Here is a 21917-nt window from a genome sequence, read left to right on the forward strand (position 1 = left end):
ATATCTGTTATGAATTGACCTGAATAAACAGCCTGACTCGAATAAACAGGCCACTGAGCAAAGCGTTTAATACTTTTGAACTTGCGATACTATAAGATAAATTGTATTCAGGGTGTTTATGAATGATTATCGGGGTTTTAACTCTTTATAAAATGTATTACATTAATTAAACTTACAGTTACAAATGATATGTCAAATGGAAGAGTAAATCAGGGAGGGTTTAATGTTGAATTACTGAAGTTGTTCAAGTCGTAGCTCCATGGCTGTGAAATTTACTTGGAAGAAACAACTTGAATATTAATTCACGGGTATGAATCATTATGTCACATTTTTGTGACATGGACACAATTTTTGTGACATGCCGAGGACAGTGTAAAATCAGTCCAAACATGTATGATCATATCAGAGCTCGATACAAGTCGATTGAAGATCTATCATCGTAGTTATGATACTTCATATGACTGACTGTGTTATGGGGCCCGTAAAAATGGAGCAGCAGAATATAAAGTGTAAATGAATCCATAATATGATTGGTAAAATTCTATTTTGTTGACATCTGTCATTGACCCCTCGCACTGCGGGTAGAGCATTCAAACTACAGCAGTAACTAAAAATACTAAATAGAAATTAAAATCCAACAAGATATTCAATATCGAATATAGAAATCACCATGAAATGCATCTTGCTTTAAACGAGTTAATCTTTACACTTGAGTTAATCTACTTACAGTTAATCTTTACTTTACTTGGTGCTTTAAATAGGAATAATGAACGAGAAAAAAGATAAACTACAAAACAGGTGAATTTTAGTATTACCTGAACCTATTTACTGCTCTAATTCTTTAAAACAAGCAGCATAATTTTTTGTTTAATCATAGCATAGAGTAGTAACTGCTATCAATAAGAGTACTACTGCAGTAAAACAACTGTTTTTTTGTTTTTTTTTTTATTTTACCTTGACTTCTCCATTGATGCGTATTTTTCTCCTCCACATGCGTAAAAGCAAAACAGCTCTCATTAGATGGATATTAATTGAGAGTAAATTCTATATTACTTCCATCAACAACCTCCCGGGAATTTACAAAACATTATATTTTGAGATGAATCTATTATATTGTCAATTCAACTTCTAAATGTGGATTTCTAATTGTGGATGTGGTTCTAAAACAATGTTATCAATCTGAATTATAGAGCGGTTCCACAACGTCAACATTATTTGTTCTTTTAATTTTTTCAGGTCTTTACAGTTTAACCACAATCAACCGGAGTTTATCTCTGGATTTAACTGATAACGCAATGAGCGAGTGCTCAGTCAAAGTGTCCTCAATTGAAGAGGAAGCGCTGCCCAGTTTGGAGTGGGATGAATTGGATGATCCTACTTCTTGCGCTTCACAGTCATCTGATAAGTGAGTCAAAGAAAAATGATTTATTACAATATTATTCTATTAATGTATTGTAAAGTAAACAATCTCTATTTGACGGAGCTAAGGTACTATCGTATTGTTTATAAACGATTCTCATATCGTTTATACTCAACCAGTATTCGTTGGGTACTCAACCATGATGGTTGGTAGCACTGGCTGCTACGAGTGGTGTACTCGAAAGTTCGTCTGTCTGTTTTTGTGAATTATGTAGTTATTTTGTGAGTCTTACCCTCTAAGTGAGTGATTTGTAAATATTTGGGAAGTGATTCTACGAGTGCATTAATAGTTTTGCCTGAAGAGAGACGTAACTTGAGTCTAATTGCTGATAATTACTTCCTAACCTACAAGAAATAGACAAAGAAGCCGGTAATTGTGAATTAGAGCGGATTGAACTTTGACCTCCCTGAAACAAACTTGAGGGATGAAATTGTACCACCTGTAAATAAGAATCTTATTTGACGTCGGTACCAAGTGCTGTAACACGTTGTAGTGAGGCTGCTCAAAGGAATATTCAGTAGCCTGAACCCAAATCTGGGTGTGCAACAATATCTAATACCATTTTGCTTGTTCAATGATCGTTGCGTCCTATTGAACATGAACTATTGAATGAGATGAAAAATATAATAATTCGCGTACATCGGACATTGGTTTCTCTGCACAGTCAATATTAATATTTTGTTACATTGAACCAATAAAACTCAGGTGGATGAACGATATACCGATTGAGATACCCATTTGGATCTAATGATACGGAACTAATTTCTTGCTTGATGAGTAATCCTTGCTGCAGAACGAATAGAGTCAACCCTGCTGCGTGATTCCTTGCGTGGTGAACATTTAGACTCTTTATCAGACTTTCACTGAGATATATCATCTTCAACATTCTAGTGATAAGATTTTATTTGTTTCTCTATCCAATTAATCTTCTTAATCCTTCCCTTTACTAGCGTCAAACTTGTTTGTTTTGAAGAGCTCTCTCATTAATCTGCCTTTTTTCTTCTTAAAATATTATTGTCAGCATACCGCACAGAATTCTGAACTTATAATTTAAATCATCATATTCATGATTAATGAATAGAAATAATCAATTCATGACATAACTCCAATAATATTTATACATTATTATCAATTGAGTACTTAATACTTCAAAAGGAATTTCACCCTCTTTACTCTTTTAGTTTACGTCGTACACTATAAACAACTAGTCTACCTACTCTCTAGTACATGTAGAATATTTTCAGTCTTACAGTAAGATTTTCTTGATTTTCTTCAACTATACAATCACTTTATTATCAGAACCTCATTTTGAACGACTCAGGGGATAGGGAGGAATGACTCAAGGGGTTGAGTTGATTGTTGGAAAGACTAACAAGGGTAACCCTAAATTGACTTTTCAAAGTTTTACTTACAGAAAAACAGTTGCTAATTCATTGGGAAACATAACTTGGCGTTGTCTGTCAAAGACATGTAAGGCTACTCTTAAAACTAATAGAAATATTTAAAGCATAGTAAATATGATTCTCACAATCATTCTCCTCCTTGTGATGGAACAACGAGGTTAAACGATGACTCTGCAGATGAGGGTTCCGTTTGCGATGACCATTCATATGTTGCATCAAATATTAGTGTGATGTCAGCTGCAATGTCTTCCACTCCTATATCTCATGCCAATGAAACTGAACTCCCTGTTGTATCTGAATTACACAACCAGGTGTCTACAGAGTGTGTAGAGCCTGATAGGATAAATAAATCTGTTTGTCAGGATGTTTGCGTTGACTGTTTTCATCTTGTTGAGAAGTTAACGATTGAAAATCATAATCTGGTTGCGGATAATTCTCGTCTATGTGTACAATGGAATGCTGCTTTAGACCGTTCCATAATGAATGAAAAAATGATAATGGACCTTCAAGATAAAACGTTTAGGGATTTTGGTGTTCAAACGGAGGAGATGAATGTGCGCTTGAATGAGGTAATTGACGTCGAACAACATATCGGTACGGATTGTTGTTCTGTTGATGTAGTGCAGGGGGAGGGTACATGTACAGAGAAAAGGCTCTTTCTCAATAGGATTTCTGCTTTACAGTCTGATTTGAAGAAAAATAGGCGTTTGATATTAGATATGAAGACTAATGTTGGGAAGTCAGTACTGAACAGTTTTCTTAATGCATGTTCCATGATGTGCTCAGTTCTTAATGGAGTAGGAACTTATAGAAATAATTATCAGATTGAAAATGTTTCTCCTGAAAATGACATTCCTGTTGAAGACTCTTCAAGTGTTTGGCTGTGGGGTGACAGCCATGTGGAAGGCATAAGGGAGTTGATGGATAGGAAGTCAGCATCTAACTTCAAGTTCAAGTCATTAATTTTTACTAGCGCACCGATTAATTATATCATGGATGGTATTTTGTCATCATTTGAGCTTGGTACAATGAAACAAGATGACACTGTTGTTCTTATAGGGGGAACAAATAGCTTTAATGACACCTCTTCGGAGATAGACATTTATAATTGTATAATGAAGCTCCGTAAACTAGTTAGTACTCTGAGGAACAATAAGTTAGGGTTGATTCTTTCAACAATGCCATACAGGTATGATCTTGCAGTGGGGTCGCATGTGAACAAGTGTATAGAGTCTTTTAATGAAGCTGTTCGTTCAATTTCCCAAGAGTTTTCTCTGAGTATGTTAAGCATATGGAGCTACCAGGCGAGATTTCACACTTAATAGGCATCTTAATAGGCATGGGAAAATAAGACTTGCAAATGAGTTATTGAATTTACTATCAGGATCTATTCAGACGTATGACGTGGCCTCAGTCTTGTCAATCAAATCAGCTTCTTCTTCAAGCAATGACTGTTCATTTGTTGGTGTTGAGAGTTGTAATAATTTGTCAGGTTTGATCACAGGTGGAGTTTGTGAGATGAGATTGAATTCAAATCCAGTCCTCCAGATACCAGTCATTACGAAGCCCAGGTCTTTTCTAGAAGAAGCAAAGCACATAGAAATCCATGTATAGAGTACCTTTATTGTTGACTCAGGTACATACATACATACATATCCGGGTCCCGTTCCAGCTAGTGCCGGGTCTGGGTGTTTACAATGCCTCTCCATCTTGTTCGGTCCTCCCACCATCGCTCGTCCTCCACCTGTCGCCATCGGTGTCCTCTCTTCTCCACTTCTTTGGCCACTGAGTCTGTCCATCGTCGTCGCGGTCGTCCTCTTGGTCTCCTCCCTTCAATCCTCATCTCCTCCATTCTCCTTGGCAGCCGATCCTCTCTCATTCTCTTCATGTGCCCAAACCAGCGTAGTCTCATACTTTCAACCTTTTCCCTTATACTCCCCATGTTCAATTCTCTTCTTATATCCTCATTTCTAACTCTGTCTCTTCGTGTCTTCCCCTTTATTGCCCTGAGGAACCTCATTTCTCCTGCCTGTATTCGACTCCACTCTCTTTCCGTCATCGTCCATGTCTCGGCTCCGTATAATATGATGGGTACGTAATACATCTTGTACATCATAATCTTTGCCTTTTCTGGTACTTTTCCATCCCAAATCAAATGTTTCACTGTTTGGTAGAAATTCCCCCCCTTTTGTAATCTTCTAGTTATCTCGTGGTTTATTCTCCCATCATCTGCAATTTCACTGCCCAAGTACCTGAAACTTCCAACATTTTTCAGGGGTTCTCCATTCAATCTGATATCTCCGGAAAAATTGTCATCCCTTCCAAAAACCATTACTTCCCTCTTTTCCCTGCTTATTTTCAGACCATATTTCTCCATAACCCTGCTCCAAGCATCCAACTGCATCTGTACATCCTCAACTGTTTCTCCCCAAATCATCATATCATCCGCAAATATCATTTTCTTATCCCTTTCTCCCACTTCCTCTCTCACTTGTCTATTCATTCCTTCCATAACTACATTGAACAAGGCTGGTGATAGAATACTTCCCTGTTTTAGCCCATTCCTTACTTCAAACTCGTCTGTACAACCACTTTGTGTTCTTACTCTGCACTTATATCCCCTATACATCTCCTTTATTATGCCAATATGTTCTTTCTCAATCCCAAAATTTTCCATTTCCTGCCACCACTGAATCATACGCTTTCTCTATGTCTATAAATAGCATCACAATCTTCTTATTATATTCCCAGCTCTTTTCCATCAGTTGTCTTATGGAGAATATAAGATCTACTGTACTGCGGCCTGGTCGTAAACCATATTGTTCCTCACTTTGTTCAAGCTCGATTTTTGGGGTGATTCTGTTTAGTAATATTCTTTCGAAGATTTTCGCACAGTGGCTCATCAAGGTGATTCCCCTATAATTTTCACAATTCTTCTTACTTCCTTTTTTAAACAAGGGAATTATTTCTCCTTTCTTCCAGTCCTCTGGGATTACTTTGTTTTTCCAGATGCATTTCAGAACTCGGTAAAACCATTGTATTCCAATCGGTCCAGCTGCCCTAATCATGTCGACTGATAATTCATCAGGTCCGGGTGCCTTTCCACTGCTCATTCTCTGAATTGCATCTTCCATTTCCTTCCAGCTGATATTACCCTGGTTTGTCTCCCACTGGATGTTTCCTTCTTCCTCTATTTCTCCCTCGTTGTTGTCTTCATCTTGTCCATTTAGAAGTTTCCTGAAATATTCTTCCCATAACAGTTTTATTTCCTCAGGCTTCTCTACAATTCTCCCGTCTTCTCCTTCCATTCTTTGTGGCATCTCATTCTTCTTCTTCTTATTTTTCATTATCCTATAAAACATTTTACTATTTCCTTTCACGTCATCTCTCAATTTATTTACAAAACCTTCCCATGCATTTTCTTTTTCTTCTTCAATAACTTTTTTACACTTTCTCTTTTCATTATTATATGCATCTCTGTCCTCCTCTGTCTTGGTTCTCCACCATTTTCTCCAGGCTGTGTTCTTATTTTTGACAGCCTCAATCGTACGTGCATTCCACCATACCGTTTCCTTATCTTTAATTTTCCCGGATGTCCTGCCACATACTTTCTCCGCTGTATTTACCAAAGCTCGTTTGAATTGCATCCACTCCTCCTCCACTTCTCCATTCTCACTCCTGGGCATTTCTATTGCTATCAACCGTCTGTATTCTTCAGCTCTATCCCTGTCCTTCAACTTCCATTCCCTTATTCTACATTGTCTTTTCTGATGTTTTGGTCTTTCCATTTCGTTGCATTTCCACTGTGCCACAAGCAATCTGTGGTCGCCATCCATGCTCACACTTGGTATCACTTTAACATTTGTTAAATTTCTCCCCCATTCCCGGTCCACTGGGAAATAGTCAACTACACTCTTATTTCTTCCATCCCAGCTATACCTAGTTATCTTGACTCAGGTAATCAAGTTAAATATTATAATGAACAGAATTACGACCATTTTAATACTATTATTTACCATTGGAACGTTCAAAGCATCAGAAATAAGCTTGACTCTGTTGAATATCAACTTAAGGACTTAAATGTGGACATTGCTTGTATAGTTGAAACATGGTTGGAGTCCGAGGAGGTTGACTTGTATGGAATTGATGGCATTTTAATTGGGAATGCTTATTGTAGGGTCACCAGGAAACATGGGGGGGGGGGTGCCTGATCTATGTGAAAAATGGACTAGATTTTGAAAGGCTGGAAAGCATAAATGAGATGTCAATAGAGATGGTTTTAGAGGCGACAGCTATCCATTTAGTGCATTCAAATACAATAGTTTTAGCTTTATATTAGCTTTATATAGACCAAACTCTGAAAACAATAATTTTAACATATTCCTGGATAGACTAAGTAGTTTATTAGAACATGTCTTGAAATATGCCAATAACATAATTTTATGCGCTGATTTCAATTATTATTTTATAAGCAATGACAATAATATTAAGGAATTGAAGGACTTATTTGTTTCTTTTGGATTGACGATGAGTTATAACAATATTACCAGACCTAATTCATCTAATGGGGGAACCTGTATTGACAATATCATCATCACCATCAGTGAAGGTTCTTTTACATGTGGGGTTGAAAAGACATGGTACTCAGATCATTGGGCTCTAACATTTAGAACAAGATTATTTTCAAAACATTCAGGAAGCAATTGCACAGAAACCAAAACTATTCGACACATAAACAGTGACAGTATTAAACATTTTCAAAATTTGCTACATAAAATAAATTGGACGGACCTATATAGAGATGGCAATCTAGAACTAAAAACCTCCTTTTTCCTGAGTAAACTTAAGAATATTGTGGATTTGATATTTCCATTGAAGACTGTAAAATTAAAGACAACAGCTCCTAAGCCAGGCAGAATCGACAGTGTTGAATTAATGAGTATCAAGAATATGACACATTGTGTGATCTGCTCTATGATGTTTATCTTAATACTGTTGATAATGAAATAAAGATTCTGTATAAAATTAGAAAAAAGGAATTCAAAGACATGTTAGTGACTCTAAGGAAGACACAAAATGACAAAAAATTTATTGAATCCAAAAACAAGAGCAAGGCAATTTGGAGTATAATTAAAAAACTGAATAAATCCAAGTCAATGATTAACATAGATAAAATTGTAGCTGAAGTTAAAAGTAAAAGTTCCAGTCGTAGTGCAATGGACATTTTGAGAGCTGGTTACTGTGCGCCCACGTCCAGATTTGAATTTGAATTAGTTGAAACAGATAACATAATTAATATACTCAAGAAAATGAAAGGGAGTAATAGTGCAGACGTTTATGACATTAGTCCTAGGATGCTTAAACTCAGTCTTGATTATATTATAGATCATCTTACACACTTAGATAGTTCAATCCTTGAAGGTGTTTTTTCCACAAAGCATGAAGATGAACAAAGTTCTGCCCATATATAAAAAGGCTGTAGATCAGATTATAATAACTTTAGGCCTATTAACATAACCACTACTGTTTCAAAAGTATTTGAAAAGGGTCTAAATGATCAAATCGTGGATTACTTCGAAAGAAACAATCTTTTCAACAATTCTCAGTTTGGATATAGGACTGGGAGAAATACGGTTAGAGCTGGAATTGATCTATACAGAGATTGTATGAATTCTTTAGAGAACAAGAAATTTACCCAGACCAAATTGTTTGACCAAAAGCATTTGACACTGTATCGCACAAATTGTTGCTAGATAAGCTTGCATTTTATGGCTTCCAGGAAAGATCTTTGAGACTGGTAGAATCTTATTTGGGGGATCGATTCCAGAAGGTTGTTTTTGAGGAATCTGAGTCACAGTATCTACCTGTCTTCCATGGCGTGCCTCAGGGGTCTATTTAGGACCTATTTTGTTCATCATCTACATAAATGATCTACCAACAATTGTAAACCCTCCAGCCAAAAGCTATTTGTTTGCGGATGATCTGTGTGTTTTTCCGAGCTTGTCCACAGTAGTTTCATTGAGTCAAGCTTCCCATGACTTGGCTGATTCGATAGAGAGCTGTTGTGATTCAAATTTATAATGTGTAAACTCTGATGAAGTTCAGAACTTGACTATCAGTTATGATAGAAGACTGACTATGAATGAGGATAAAGAGGCAAAGTTTCTGGGCTTCACACTTGACACTTGCCTTAGTTGGTCCCAGCATATTGACATAGTCGCTATCAAGCTGAATAAGAGAGTCTTCTTAATTGGAAAACTGAGGTCATATGTCAGTTTGGATGTTTTAAAAATGATTTATTACGCTCACATCAATTCTCATTATTGTCATATGGCATCATACTTTGGGGTTCCAGAGCTTACAGTGGTAGACTTTTTAGAATACAGAGAAAGGCTATCAGACTGATTTGTGGGCTTTCTAAGCGAGCACAGTGTGATGAGCATTTTAAAATTCTGGGAATATTGACTTTACCTTCAATATTTGTTCAACAGAGCCTTATTTATGTTAAGGAGAATTTAAAGAAGTTTGTGGAGCAGGGGGTAGTTCATAGCCATAACACTAGAAATAGGGGTAATTTGAATACTTATTGGTATACCTATTCTAGTACACAAAAACATTTCTATTTTTATCAATAAAATTGTTTAATTCACTTCCTGAAGATCTTAGAAATATGGAGAATGGAACTTTTAAAAATCATATGAAACGCTTCTTAGCAGCTAACCCTTTAAACAAGATTGAAGATTGTTATACATTAGCTAGGAATATTCGGTTATAAGATGAAAATCAGGTGACATATTATCATAGGGTACTGATAGTGTAACTTACTGATGTAATATATTTGTATTTTGTATCATGTTGTTCAAAACATTTGACACTTGTATTGTATCTGAAGACCTCAGATATTGCTGCAATGAAGATTCTATTCCATTCTATTCTATTCAAGATTAACTTGGATAAGTTCGGTTTGTTTGTCTAATAACTAAGTATCAGATGCGTAAGGATTAATTTTGAGGGTACGAATTCGTTATCAGCAACAAAATAAAATTATTTTTTTGGACATTAATATTCTTCTTTTTCGATATTTTCATTTGGATGAGCTAAAATTAGATACATTATATTGGACTATAATGTTAACTATGTAGAGTAATGGCATGCATAATAATAGTACTGTCATAAATCAATTACTGTATCAAATTACATCTTTGATAAAAAAATTACAGTGTAATAGACCAAATATTATTAGTTGGACTATGATCATGTGTCGATATAATCATATGTTTCTCAAATCAAGGGGCACAAGCAAGTGAAGATGACAATATCATTCACAAAAAAATGAGAATCAGTATTTTATGTATATATGTATAGCCCAGTCAAGGAAAGGTTATAGAGGGAAAAGTTGGGAAGACAATTTTTGATCAGTTCTATTAAGGGTAGTAAGGAGGTAAACATATCAAAAGTCCCCACCCCTACACCCTGTGCTAAGGGGGTGGGGGTAGTTTAAAGGTACCATGTTTTGGTTTCTCGCATAAAACTCAAAAACTATCTATCCTAAGGACTTGACTGTCATATAACACATTAAAGCTTACATAATTTCCTACAATATTCATTTCACAACATTCTTTATATCTCCTCTGGTTTTCGAGATATCGGCTCTTGAAAGTGTAACATTTTCGAAAAATACACAATTGTCCCAATTTTTTTTCTATTCTTGCTCTTATAACTTTTTGAAAATCGTTGGGAAAAATCCATGTTGATTATGAGCTTATAGAGAATTAAATTCTCTTCAATTTAATGCATACTTTCACACTTTTACGAATTTCTCTACACTTTTTGCAGCAGCTTTAGTGTTGAGTGTGAAATCTTCATTTTTGCAACAATAGACCAATTGACAAAGGAATTTGGAGGGAATGTTTTAAACAAAAATTTTGACTTTGCAGCTTTGTTGAGACTAGTTAGGTGGAGAACATATCAAAATTCCCCATTCCTAACTCATGTGCTAAGGGGATGAGGGTGGTTTAAAAGTTGCATTTTACAGCGTTTTACTTCCACGCTCATATCTTGAGATGAATGCGTTCAACCGACATAACTAACTATTCAAAAATGAAGCATGATAAATTCTCTACACTTTATGTTGAATGAAATTTTGTGGTATTCCCAACAGTTCCCGAGATATTCGCTCTTGAAGGTGTGTAATTGTTAAAATAACAGGTTTTTATCCAATGTTTTCCTCTTTAAGGGCTTATAACTCTCCAACAATGTATCATGAAAACTAATGCTTACCGTAGGTTCGTAGAGCATTGAATTCTCTTTGAAATGATGTATTATTTCCCTAGTCCAAATTTTCCTCTCATTGTTATTACAGCTTCAATATAGGGGCTGAAATGAACTTTTAATCCACCCTCATCCCCTTAGCACAAGAGTTGAGTTAGGAATGGGGACTTTTGATATGTTCTCCTAACTAGTCTCAACAAAGCTGCAAAGTCAAAAATTTTGTTTAAAAAATCCCCTCCAAATTCCTTTGTCAATTGGTCTATTGTTGCAAAAATGGAGATATCACACTCAACACTAAAGCTGCTGCAAAAGATGTAGAGAAATTCGTAAAAGTGTGAAAGTATGCATTAAATTGAAGAGAATTTAATTCTCTATAAGCTCATAATCAACATGGATTTTTCCCAACGATTTTCAAAAAGTTATAAGAGCAAAAATAGAAAAAAAAATGGTGACAAACGTGTATTTTTCGAACATGTTACACTTTCAAGAGCCGATATCTCGAAAACCAGAGGAGATATAAAGAATGTTGTGAAATGAATATTGTAGGAAATTATGTAAGCTTTAATGTGTTATATGACAGTCAAGTCCTTAGGATAGATAGTTTTTGAGTTTTATGCGAGAAACCAAAACATGGTACCTTTAAACTACCCCCACCCCCTTAGCACAGGGTGTAGGGGTGGGGACTTTTGATATGTTTACCTCCTTACTACCCTTAATAGAACTGTGGTCAAAAATTGTCTTCCAAACATTTCCCTCTATACCCCTTTTTGAGCATTCATTGCCTGGACTTGTATGCCATAATATATAATGATATAGCCTATTCTTCTTCTTCTTCTTCTTCTTCTTCTTCTTCTTCTTCTTCTTCTTCTTCTTCTTCTTCGGCTGTGCCTTATCCCATTTAAATGGGATCAGCATTCCTTCCTCTTAGTCTGCCTCTCCACAAAGCCCTATCCAATGCTTCCTCTCTCCTCCAACCACTCTCCCGCAAGTCAGCCGCTATTCTATCTCCCCACCTCATCTTAGGTCTACCTCGTCCTCTCACACCATCCAAAACCAAATCCTGCACTATTCGTCCAACATAATCCTCCTCCCGTCGCTGTACATGCCCATACCACCTCATCCTTGTCTCCTGCATTTTCTTTCCCAGTGGTCCAACTTTTACAGTGCCTCTGATCAATTCATTTCTTATTTTATCTCTTCTTGTAACCCCACACATCCATCTTAACATCCTTATCTCAGTCACTTCCATCTTTCGTTCCTGTTTCTTTGAAATGGGCCATGTTTCTGTTCCATACAGCATAGCTGGCCTCACAACTGATCTATACACTTTTCCCTTCATTTGAAAAATCACTCTCTTATCACGAAGAACACCACTCATTTTTCTCCAGTTCATCTATCCACAATTTATTTCTATGCTGTATATCCACATCAAGCCCTATTATAATAACTATATATAATGATATAGCCTAATAATGGTAGAATAATGCTGAACCATTATAGTCTAATCCCATTTACATTGGACGAACTACGTAGATATTATATATTTTTTTAAATTTTGTCTTGCCTATTATAGGTCATAATAAGCTATAAGCTGTATGATATATGAAATTAGATTATATCCGTATAATAACTTATACCGGGTGACCCAGAATAACGGGAACTTTTAAAAACGCCATAAAACAAAAGTGGGAAGGGCAAAAATGAATAAGATTTTATTTAAACTAATGTGAAGTTCAAGGCTTGCCATTTAAGAATTATTTATTAATAACATCTACAACTTTTTGACAATTACTTCATTTAAATGACTTCCTCCTGAACGAATACATTGTTCAAATCTGTGTTGACGATTCCTCATTGATCGCTGCAATATCTCATCTGGGATATCGCGGATTTCATTTTGAATTTGTTTTAATTTTTAATTAATTCAAAATTATTGATCAAATTGTAAGCGAAATCCACACTGCACGGCAGTTAATGGCAACTGTAGGAGTGAGGTAACCGTGTAATCTCATGATTAGGTTGCGTTTCCTGGTCCCATGGCAGATCTGTCCACCTGCAATTTTCTGTTTGTGGAGTTATCTCAAAATCAAGTCTTTACAACTTGACCAATAACTGTGGTTGAGTTATAACGGACAATTCAGAATGGAATTAACAATATATCCCAGCTGTAATGTTGCAGCAATCGTTCAGGAATCTCAACACAGATTTCAAGAATGTATTCGTGCAGGAGAAAGCCATCTTAATAGAGTAATTATCTGAAAGTGATAGATGTTATTAATAATTCTCAAATGGCAAGTCTTGAACTTTACATTAGTTTAAATAAAATCTTTTTCGCCCTTCTCACTTTTGTTTTATGGCGTTTTTAAAAGTTCCCGTTATTCTGGGTCACCCGGTACTATTGGCTAGTATTTGTAATCAGTGGCATTAGAAATCACTTACACAAGAATGAATAAACCTTGAAAATGAATGGGAAAAAATTTCCGCCGTACAAGCGGTAGTGTGACTCCACATGGCGCGAGCGGATCAATGTTGATAAAATAATTCATTTTAAAGAGTTAGTGACAGTTACTTCAATTCATTTATACCCACTGCTTAACTTTTTATTTTAATTGGAATATCTTTCTATCACTCATATATATTGTTTGATGTGTATAACAATTCAGTTTGGATTGAATCCAATTTGAATCAAATTGAATTTGGATTTGAATCCAATCCAATTTATCACCCAAATTGGGTGAACAATTTGAATCCAATTGGATTGAAATTGGATTTGAATCCAATTCAGTTTGGATTCACCATTGCTCATCCAATATTTCTTCTTATATCTATAATATAATTAAGGAAAGAACTGGCTTATACACGTACGGGATAGGAAAATTATGTTTGACGCATCATCACGTCTGAACTACTGGACTGATTAACTTGTAATTTTGCATATAGATACTTAATTAACCAATGATTATTAATAGGCCTATTTTCAATTCATCAAGATTTCATAACGTCAAGTTTTAAAATGTACCCTTGCGAAGCACGGGTTTCCTGCTAGTCTTGAATAAAAAAAAGTAATAAATATTTTTTGTTTAAAAGGATTATCTTCCATCTATCTATTCGTGATAGAGGACATTACTGTGCAAATTTCGTCAAGCCATTAAATAAAGTGGTCTTTTTTTATTCTATGAAAGTTTTTCACATTATTGACACTGTTTTGATCGTTGCAGAGTATCGAGTGGTGTCTTCAGTAAGCCATGTGATAGCATGGGGTCTTCCCAAGTCTTTTCAGAGGCTTGCAACCTTGATACTGAGTCAGAGACTAATATTCAAAGGTAAGTCCTCAAATTCACTCATTCATCTATTCATAAAAGAAATGTAGGTGCGTCATAAAAACGTTTTACAAGTTATCCTTATAATTTTTTTATATTTGAGTATAAAATATTCCTAGTTTATTTATTTAGTCTTCAAATAATTCAGTGGAATGTGACTTTTTCATGGTAAACTTTGAGAATAAAATTGAAAAACTCAGTCATGCTTTCAGATTGATAAACGAAATTACAGAGGAAAAATTAAAGTACAGTATTTCTCCGCTTGTTATCTAGAGCTTGAAGCTAATCCTAAGACATCATCACACTTATCTTTATGTGAAAAACAAAAATATTGAATATTAGGAACCATAGAAATACAAAAATATCGATATAAATATGCTGTTATAGTCTATGTAAACACCAGAATTCTTTGTGTATATACCAACTTGGCCAGCATACAAGCGTTGTAACCCATTTTTTCTCTTGCCAATTTTCATATTTTCCTTGTTTCTTTTAATTATTAATTTATATTAAGGCTTGAAAACTTTGTTACTGTTAGTTTTTTGATTTGTATACGTTATCAAAGAAAATAAGTTCTTTCAGGAATTTTTTATGATAATTAGTTAATAAATCAACATGAGCTATTTTTAGTCATTTTTTAAAAATGGAATAACTTTCTCAAAAATATATATTTAGAGTAGTTTTTTTTATTCAATCAACTGTACCACAAAGAATTTACCCTCAAAATTTCATGAATATCTCTCACCGAATTTGAAATTATCTTTCCCAAAAATTTAAAAACTTTAGGCGTTTATATCTCAAAAAATAAATAACAAGAAAAATTTTTTCATTTTTTTTTTATTTTCATTTTGATAATTTCATAGTTTACAAATTGAAAAACTCTGAAAATATCAACAGTAAAAAGTTTTAGCCGCTCGCAACAGCCTTAATTCATCAATAAATTATTAGTTCAAAGTCGAACCAATCTCAAGAAAGCCGTTAAATTCGTTTAAACACTATTGATTCGTGGTTATCTCTGAAAATAAGATTCATCCTATCTTACATGGCAGTGATTTGAGAATGATAAGCTGTAAAGGGGAACTGTTATCTTATTCAAGGATGCTTGAAGAGCTCTAATGGATGATATCGAACACTTTTTTGATTGGTTTGAATCGTAGTTGTGTTCAAGGTAGTAGTTGCCTTTATAGTTGATAAATATTCTATTTTTCGAATGTAGTAGTGGTAATAAATAATCAATCTAAAAAACATTTATTGAGGTTCAAATAAGTACAGTATTGTAATTGTAAGTTTACGATCATAGCAATTTTAATGTATACAGTATTTTCATACAAGTAGTAACCTTGAACAACCTAAGTTGCCTCCATAATAAATATTAAGCCAATCAAATAGGGGGATTCTTGAAGCTTTTCATAAAGTGTGAAGTTTTAAATAAAGTATTCATTTATCATAATAACTATTTATGAAGTATAAATAAATAATGACAAAAATAATCATAATTCAGCTTCAGAAACTGCCTTTATACACAATGTTTTTATCGATAAATTGAACAATTATTTCCTTAATAAAATATCTTCAACCTCTATTTTATCAACACTAATAAATATTTATTTTTCAGGTCTGTTAGCTGTGAAAGTGCTGTAGCCATGTCGGAAGGTTTTAGCAGTGCTAGTGTTAGTGCTATATCTTCACCAGACTCTGAAATAGTAATTGAGAATATTGGGCCTAAACTGGACATAATTGGTTACGCATCTAACGAATGGAAAGGGCAAACACAAAAAGCTGAAACTATTTTAAAGGTAAACATGTAAAAAGTTGGAATGTTGATTGTTAGTTTGAAAATATTATTATTATTATTATTATATTATTATTATTATTATTATTATTATTATTATTATTATTATTATTATTATTATTATTATTATTATTATGTGATGGATTTGTTTGTTTCTATTGGAGGAATAGTAGGTGATCGGAAGATCGAATAACTGATTTCAATTCAACGATCCCTCTAACGGTAAATTTGTTTCTGTAAGATCCTTGATTTGATTTTATTGGTTCATGAACACGTGTTATAATGTTCAACCTATATTATAATAAAAGCCTCTGCATGCAACGGCTTCGAAAAAGAATTTCTAAATGGTTCTGGAATAAATTACGATACTGTGTTTCATATGAATAATAGAATTTCAAATAAATTTATTTATTTACGATTTTTCACAAGTGTATCAATTGCAGTCCGTATAGATCAATAAATTATCACATTTTTTTGAAAAAAAACCTCAACATCAATAAATTCCACCACCAAAACACCACTAAATCACTCACACCACTCACATGAACTACTGAAATTTATAGCAATACATCATGAATGCTGATATGTCCTTCATTAGGTGCACAAACGACCTTTAGCAATTTAGCATATCACTTCGGCTATGTTCAATCAATTATAAATTATGGAATCCTGGCCTGGGTTGGAGCATCCTCGTTCACTTTGAAAGCTGTCGGAATTTCACAGCGAGCAATCAAAAGACTTGCTTGAACCAGGATAGTCGCTATGCGACAGAACTGATCCATCAAGAATTTCAGGTCATTGATGTGCGACAGCTATACATAAAATCACTTAAAGTAATAAAAATGCAATATTTAACTCTCTTATCCATCCCTATCAAACACGAAATATGAATATAATTGGAATTTTACAACCCAGATTAGTTAGCGATTGTAACAGACTCAATAGTCATTACATATGCCACATTCTTTATAGAAGTATACCCGCCCACATGAAGCAAATAGAACCCCTTAGCCTTAACATTTACAAACGAACTTTAAATATGTGGTTATTTGAAACCGGCAGGGATGCCGCTGATCAACTCATCTACTCCTCTTACCGATTTTAGTGAGATGTTTATATTTTTCTTATATTCATCATCTAAGATATTGCTCATACTGTATCATTCTTGAAGTTTTAAATTTTGTCTTGTGCCATGTTAAAGCTGTATACCGTAATATTTATATTGTGCTTCTGCAATTCAAACCTATATTTTCTTCTCTAAATTTAATTAACTTTTTATACTAAGTTAAATTGTAAATATTTATTATTTTCTTCTTAGTACAAAGTTATGTTTCATCTAGAACTCTTTCCCCACACACAGACTTGTCTATGTGGTGAAAATTCACAAGTTTTATATATGTTTCATTATGACTTTACTGAATATGTGAATAAAACTTTTTGATTTGATTTGATCTCATGGTGTGTGTAAAGGTCCTAAGCGACGACTAGCCGCACATCGACTGTATTAATGACTGTAGTGTATTACTGTATATTATTGTAGTCTATATTATGTCGACTATAGCAGTTGATACATAGCGCGGCTATAGTCATCGCTTGAGGAATTGGATCCAAGGCACTACTCAGACTACTGCGACTCAAATTACGAAGCGACTCCATAAATCCGCGCTCCAAGTGAGTGTTTTGTCAACTACGATGACAAAATGTCTAATTCGAAATTCAAAAATTATTTTAAAAATTCGAAATAAACTGAATAAATAAAAAATAAAACCCAACCCCAAACCATCTTCTAAGTCAAATTCAACCTTTCATTCATTTCTCCATAACACTAATCATAATCATCACCTCAAAAGACAAAACGATCCCTGTTTTGATTTTATATTCGCAACTGACTCCGACATACTGTTCGCCAAGAGAAGTGATACTTGAGTGTCCTATATGTTCAATAAAGTGAGGTTAGGATTTCAAGTGAAATAGCGTGATTATTAAAAAGATCACGTTCAAATTTCTTGTAAAAGTAGTAAAATTTATCATTCTGTAGGCCTACCATTGAAAAATGTTTGATCAAAATAAGCCTTCAATTACACAATTTTAAATATGTAAAATCGGTATATTACAAAATTATGGTGTATTAGTTTCTTACTTACCATGTAATATTGAAATACTGAGTACCAGCTTCCATAGCTTCAGTGACAGTGAATACCATTACACATTCTTTGGGATGTATTGCATAGTAGCTACATGTCGTTTGTGCACCTCTTGGAGGATATATTGAACATAAATTATGAATTTTCATTAACAATTCATCATGTTTATTTTCACTATTTATTATTTATTGATTGATATAATAAGTATACATTATACTACGAATTTATCAATTATAAGTAGCCTACAATAATTGGCTGTCTCATATTTTTATAGTGTCGTGTATAAAGAGTAAAAGAAAAAAATACGGATTATTTCCATAAAGAAATTAATTAATAGTTTGCGATTTGTTGATTTATACATTATACATTAGAAATCATTTTTGAAAAATTCTTTATATTCCTTCATTCATTTTTACATTTATACATTTATTCATAGAAGTTATAATATGGATTTTCTGCTGAAGTTGAAACGAACTTAAGCTTCAGGCTTGTACGTGGGTAATGAAGGATGATGCTAAAATTAATTTGAACGTTCGTTTCAGGGATACTATGAAGCGTCACGAAATTTAGGCTTCAATTACATTCGAAGGATTCGTGGAGATAATTACTGCGCAGTACGGGCTGCCACTTTCCAAGTGCTCAGTCAAGGCCTAACCGTGCCTAGCGGTCAACATGTTTATGAACGATTGACCAACAGCAGTGCATCCAGTTATCTTAGTGACTGGAGCTTCTCCCGATTACCGCAGTATTCTGATAACAGACTGCAAGGAATAAGACAGTGTCTTCTTGCGTTTGATGAAATAGTTGTAAGTTTTTATGTATATTTCTCTATTCCACCTACACTTTACAACATACTCCTAAGGCTGCGCTAACATTGGATGCGTTTTTCATCTTAGCTGTGACAATTTCATGCTATAAATATGGGATGTTTATAGATTATGGATATCGGGGTTTCAAGTCTATAATACTTGCTGTATTCAGGGCTACTTATTTTTTATTTATGAAATAACATCATAGTACTAATAGTTTTGTTATTTCAAATACACTGAAATAACTTTATTTGAAATAGAAACTTTTGTGTATTTGAAATAACAAAACTATTAGTAAAACTTTTATTTGAAATTTATTTTAAAACCTGAAGATGATGTGAAACATCGAAACTAGTTGTTTCAATTTGTGTTTTCAATCTGTTATTTTATATTAAAAAGTTTTCAAAAAAGGGTACTATGATGTTATTTTATAAATATTAGCTTTATTAACTTAATAACGTAATAATGATATGTCGAATGAAAAAGGATTTCAGTTTAGTTGGTACCAGTGCGCATGTGCGCCGCAACCACTAGAAAAAAGTCACATTATTGAGTTATAGAGTATATGTTGACATGGCCAATTGTAAAGTTTTTTGGCTTAATAAAATTGATATGATTATTAGAGCGCTTGGTTGGCTGTAAAGGTATTTTTTCTCCACACTGCACAGAAAACATACAATCCCCGGTCAGTTTCTAGGGTAGAAAGATACTGTTTTTCGAAAAGTAAATTTAATTATAATAATCATAGAATGTTACTTCGTTGTTTTTAATTATTGTCAAGCCATGATTTTAATTGATAGAAATTGTCCAGACAGGACCTACTTGATGTACGAAGCCAACTCATTCTCAAATGTTTTACTTTCCAATTTTCCTTGAAAATAAAATGCATAAAGAAAATATTATATTGCATGGATTTGCCCTATTCCCTATTATACAATCATTTATCGTGAACTATTTTAGGGAAAGCTGGAATGCTGTGAGGATGAATCCAGCCGATCGAGTCAACTTGAGCATCTGCTCAACTCAAATCCACAAATCGATTTACTCGTCATGGAAGCAGTCAAACTGTTCATGTTGGACAAAGCAATCACTCTGCACAGTCAAATTTCATCGGGCCGCGATGTGCCCCTACATGGTATTCTACTTTTCTCGAGGGATACGAGCGTCACTCCTCAAGGCTTCCTTGAAAATCATCTGTCCAAGGTTGGGGATACGGGTGGTCTCGAAATGGTGAGTAGTCTTACTCACTCTACTCTTACTCAAGTGTTACTTAACTCCAGTCAAATGGTAATTTATCAGGAACAAATCTATAGTGTTGAAACGTTTTTATCCTGATTTTACTCAAGAATAAAGTTTGTAAGCTCCACGGAATTCAACATTTGACAGGCTAGAAGTGATCACGCAAAAATGAGATCCTGGTCTTTCGGTGTTTTTTCGAATTCGGAATTATGAGGAGTGACAAAAAATTGTTATTGTAAGATCTCGAAGAGTCCAGAATTTTCACTTTGTTGGACTTTGAACGGCAAAGCTATGAGCATTTCTCTGCCTGGTTTATATCTTCCTATGTTAGAACGTAGTAATGTTTATCAAAACCTTCAAGAGCAAATAATTATCAAGATATAAAATCAGTTATCTGCCAGACTTGGTGAGAGACGGTCGCTTGTTTTAGGCTTGTTATCATCTACCGTTCGTTGCCTGCAATGAACTGAAATCTACTCGTAGTCTAGCCGCGCCGTGTCGTGAAATTTTGCATTTTTTCTGAAAAATTGAAATTTAAGCATAGTGAAACAATAATTACCAAAAGTTATAGTTTATTTCAGGTTTTATTTTTTGGTTGTGTACAGTATAGTCATGAGTTTGTGCAACATATGTAACCTATCAGTTATCAGAAACAACAAAGATAAAATTGTTTGTAGACAGTGCAAATCGTACTTTCATGGGAAATGTGTCGGGTTGGGTCAAACTGAGATAGATCAGTTGGTTAGTGGTTCCGGTTGGTTCCGGTTGGTCCTGTGAAAGTTGTGAAAAACTGTTTAGAATTCAGCGTAGCAACAGTGATACGACACCAGTGCGAGTGAACACTGCGACAGCCGCAAACAATTCGGATATAACACTCGCATCTTTAAATGCTTCATTAGAAGATCTAAAGGCGTTGATTGTGAGCAGTAATAGTCAGTTGCGGGAAGACTTATCAGCTTCCATCCGTATGTATATGGAAAAGATTGATAAAACTGGTGAAATGTTGGCTAAGCAAGCTGAAGTAATTGAAAATCTTTCCGACGGAAATGTGACTCTTCGCACTAGACTGGACGCAGTCTCATGTCAGATGGACGTTCTCGAACAGTATTCGCGAAGAAACACCCTGTAAATCAACGGTGTTCCATCCTTGGCTAATGAGGATGTGACAGAAACTGTTATCAAAGTTTGCAAGTTTGTGGGAATGAACATTGCAAAGGATTCCATTGATGCTTGCCATAGGTTGAAGAAGAGGAATAACCGTCCCGCCGCACCTGGTATCATCGTCAAGTTTGTGCGCCGTGGAGACGCTCATGTTCTGATACATAAGAGAAAGATAAAGGGCGATCTGAATACTGGACACGTTGGCTTGACTGGTGAGTCTCGATCAATCTACATCAACAGGTCGCTGACGCCTAAGCGTAGGGTAGGCCTACTGTTTGCCAGGGCGAAACAGCTTCAGCGTGATAGGAAGATCAAATATGTATGGACTGATCATGCCGGTAATATCAAAATAAGAATA

At 34.6% G+C, this 21917-nt stretch overlaps 1 protein-coding gene and 1 long non-coding RNA gene across 9 annotated transcripts in view; one reads left to right on the forward strand and one right to left on the reverse strand.

Moving 5' to 3' along the window:
- Positions 1-21917, forward strand: part of LOC111054142 — a 75559-nt gene that overhangs the window by 37296 nt on the left and 16346 nt on the right. For all 8 annotated transcript variants that reach the window (XM_039441545.1, XM_039441541.1, XM_039441543.1 and 5 more), the window contains 5 exons: positions 1237-1405; positions 14313-14417; positions 16030-16210; positions 18893-19156; positions 20120-20389. In XM_039441545.1, the coding sequence (XP_039297479.1) occupies positions 1237-1405; positions 14313-14417; positions 16030-16210; positions 18893-19156; positions 20120-20389 (989 nt within the window). The remainder of the gene's footprint in view (positions 1-1236; positions 1406-14312; positions 14418-16029; positions 16211-18892; positions 19157-20119; positions 20390-21917) is intronic.
- LOC120354419 overlaps positions 1-21917 on the reverse strand; it is a 39387-nt gene that overhangs the window by 480 nt on the left and 16990 nt on the right. The window lies entirely within an intron of this gene.

This window comes from Nilaparvata lugens, chromosome X (assembly GCF_014356525.2).
Source record: "Nilaparvata lugens isolate BPH chromosome X, ASM1435652v1, whole genome shotgun sequence".
In the NCBI taxonomy this organism is placed as follows: Eukaryota; Metazoa; Arthropoda; class Insecta; order Hemiptera; family Delphacidae; genus Nilaparvata; species Nilaparvata lugens.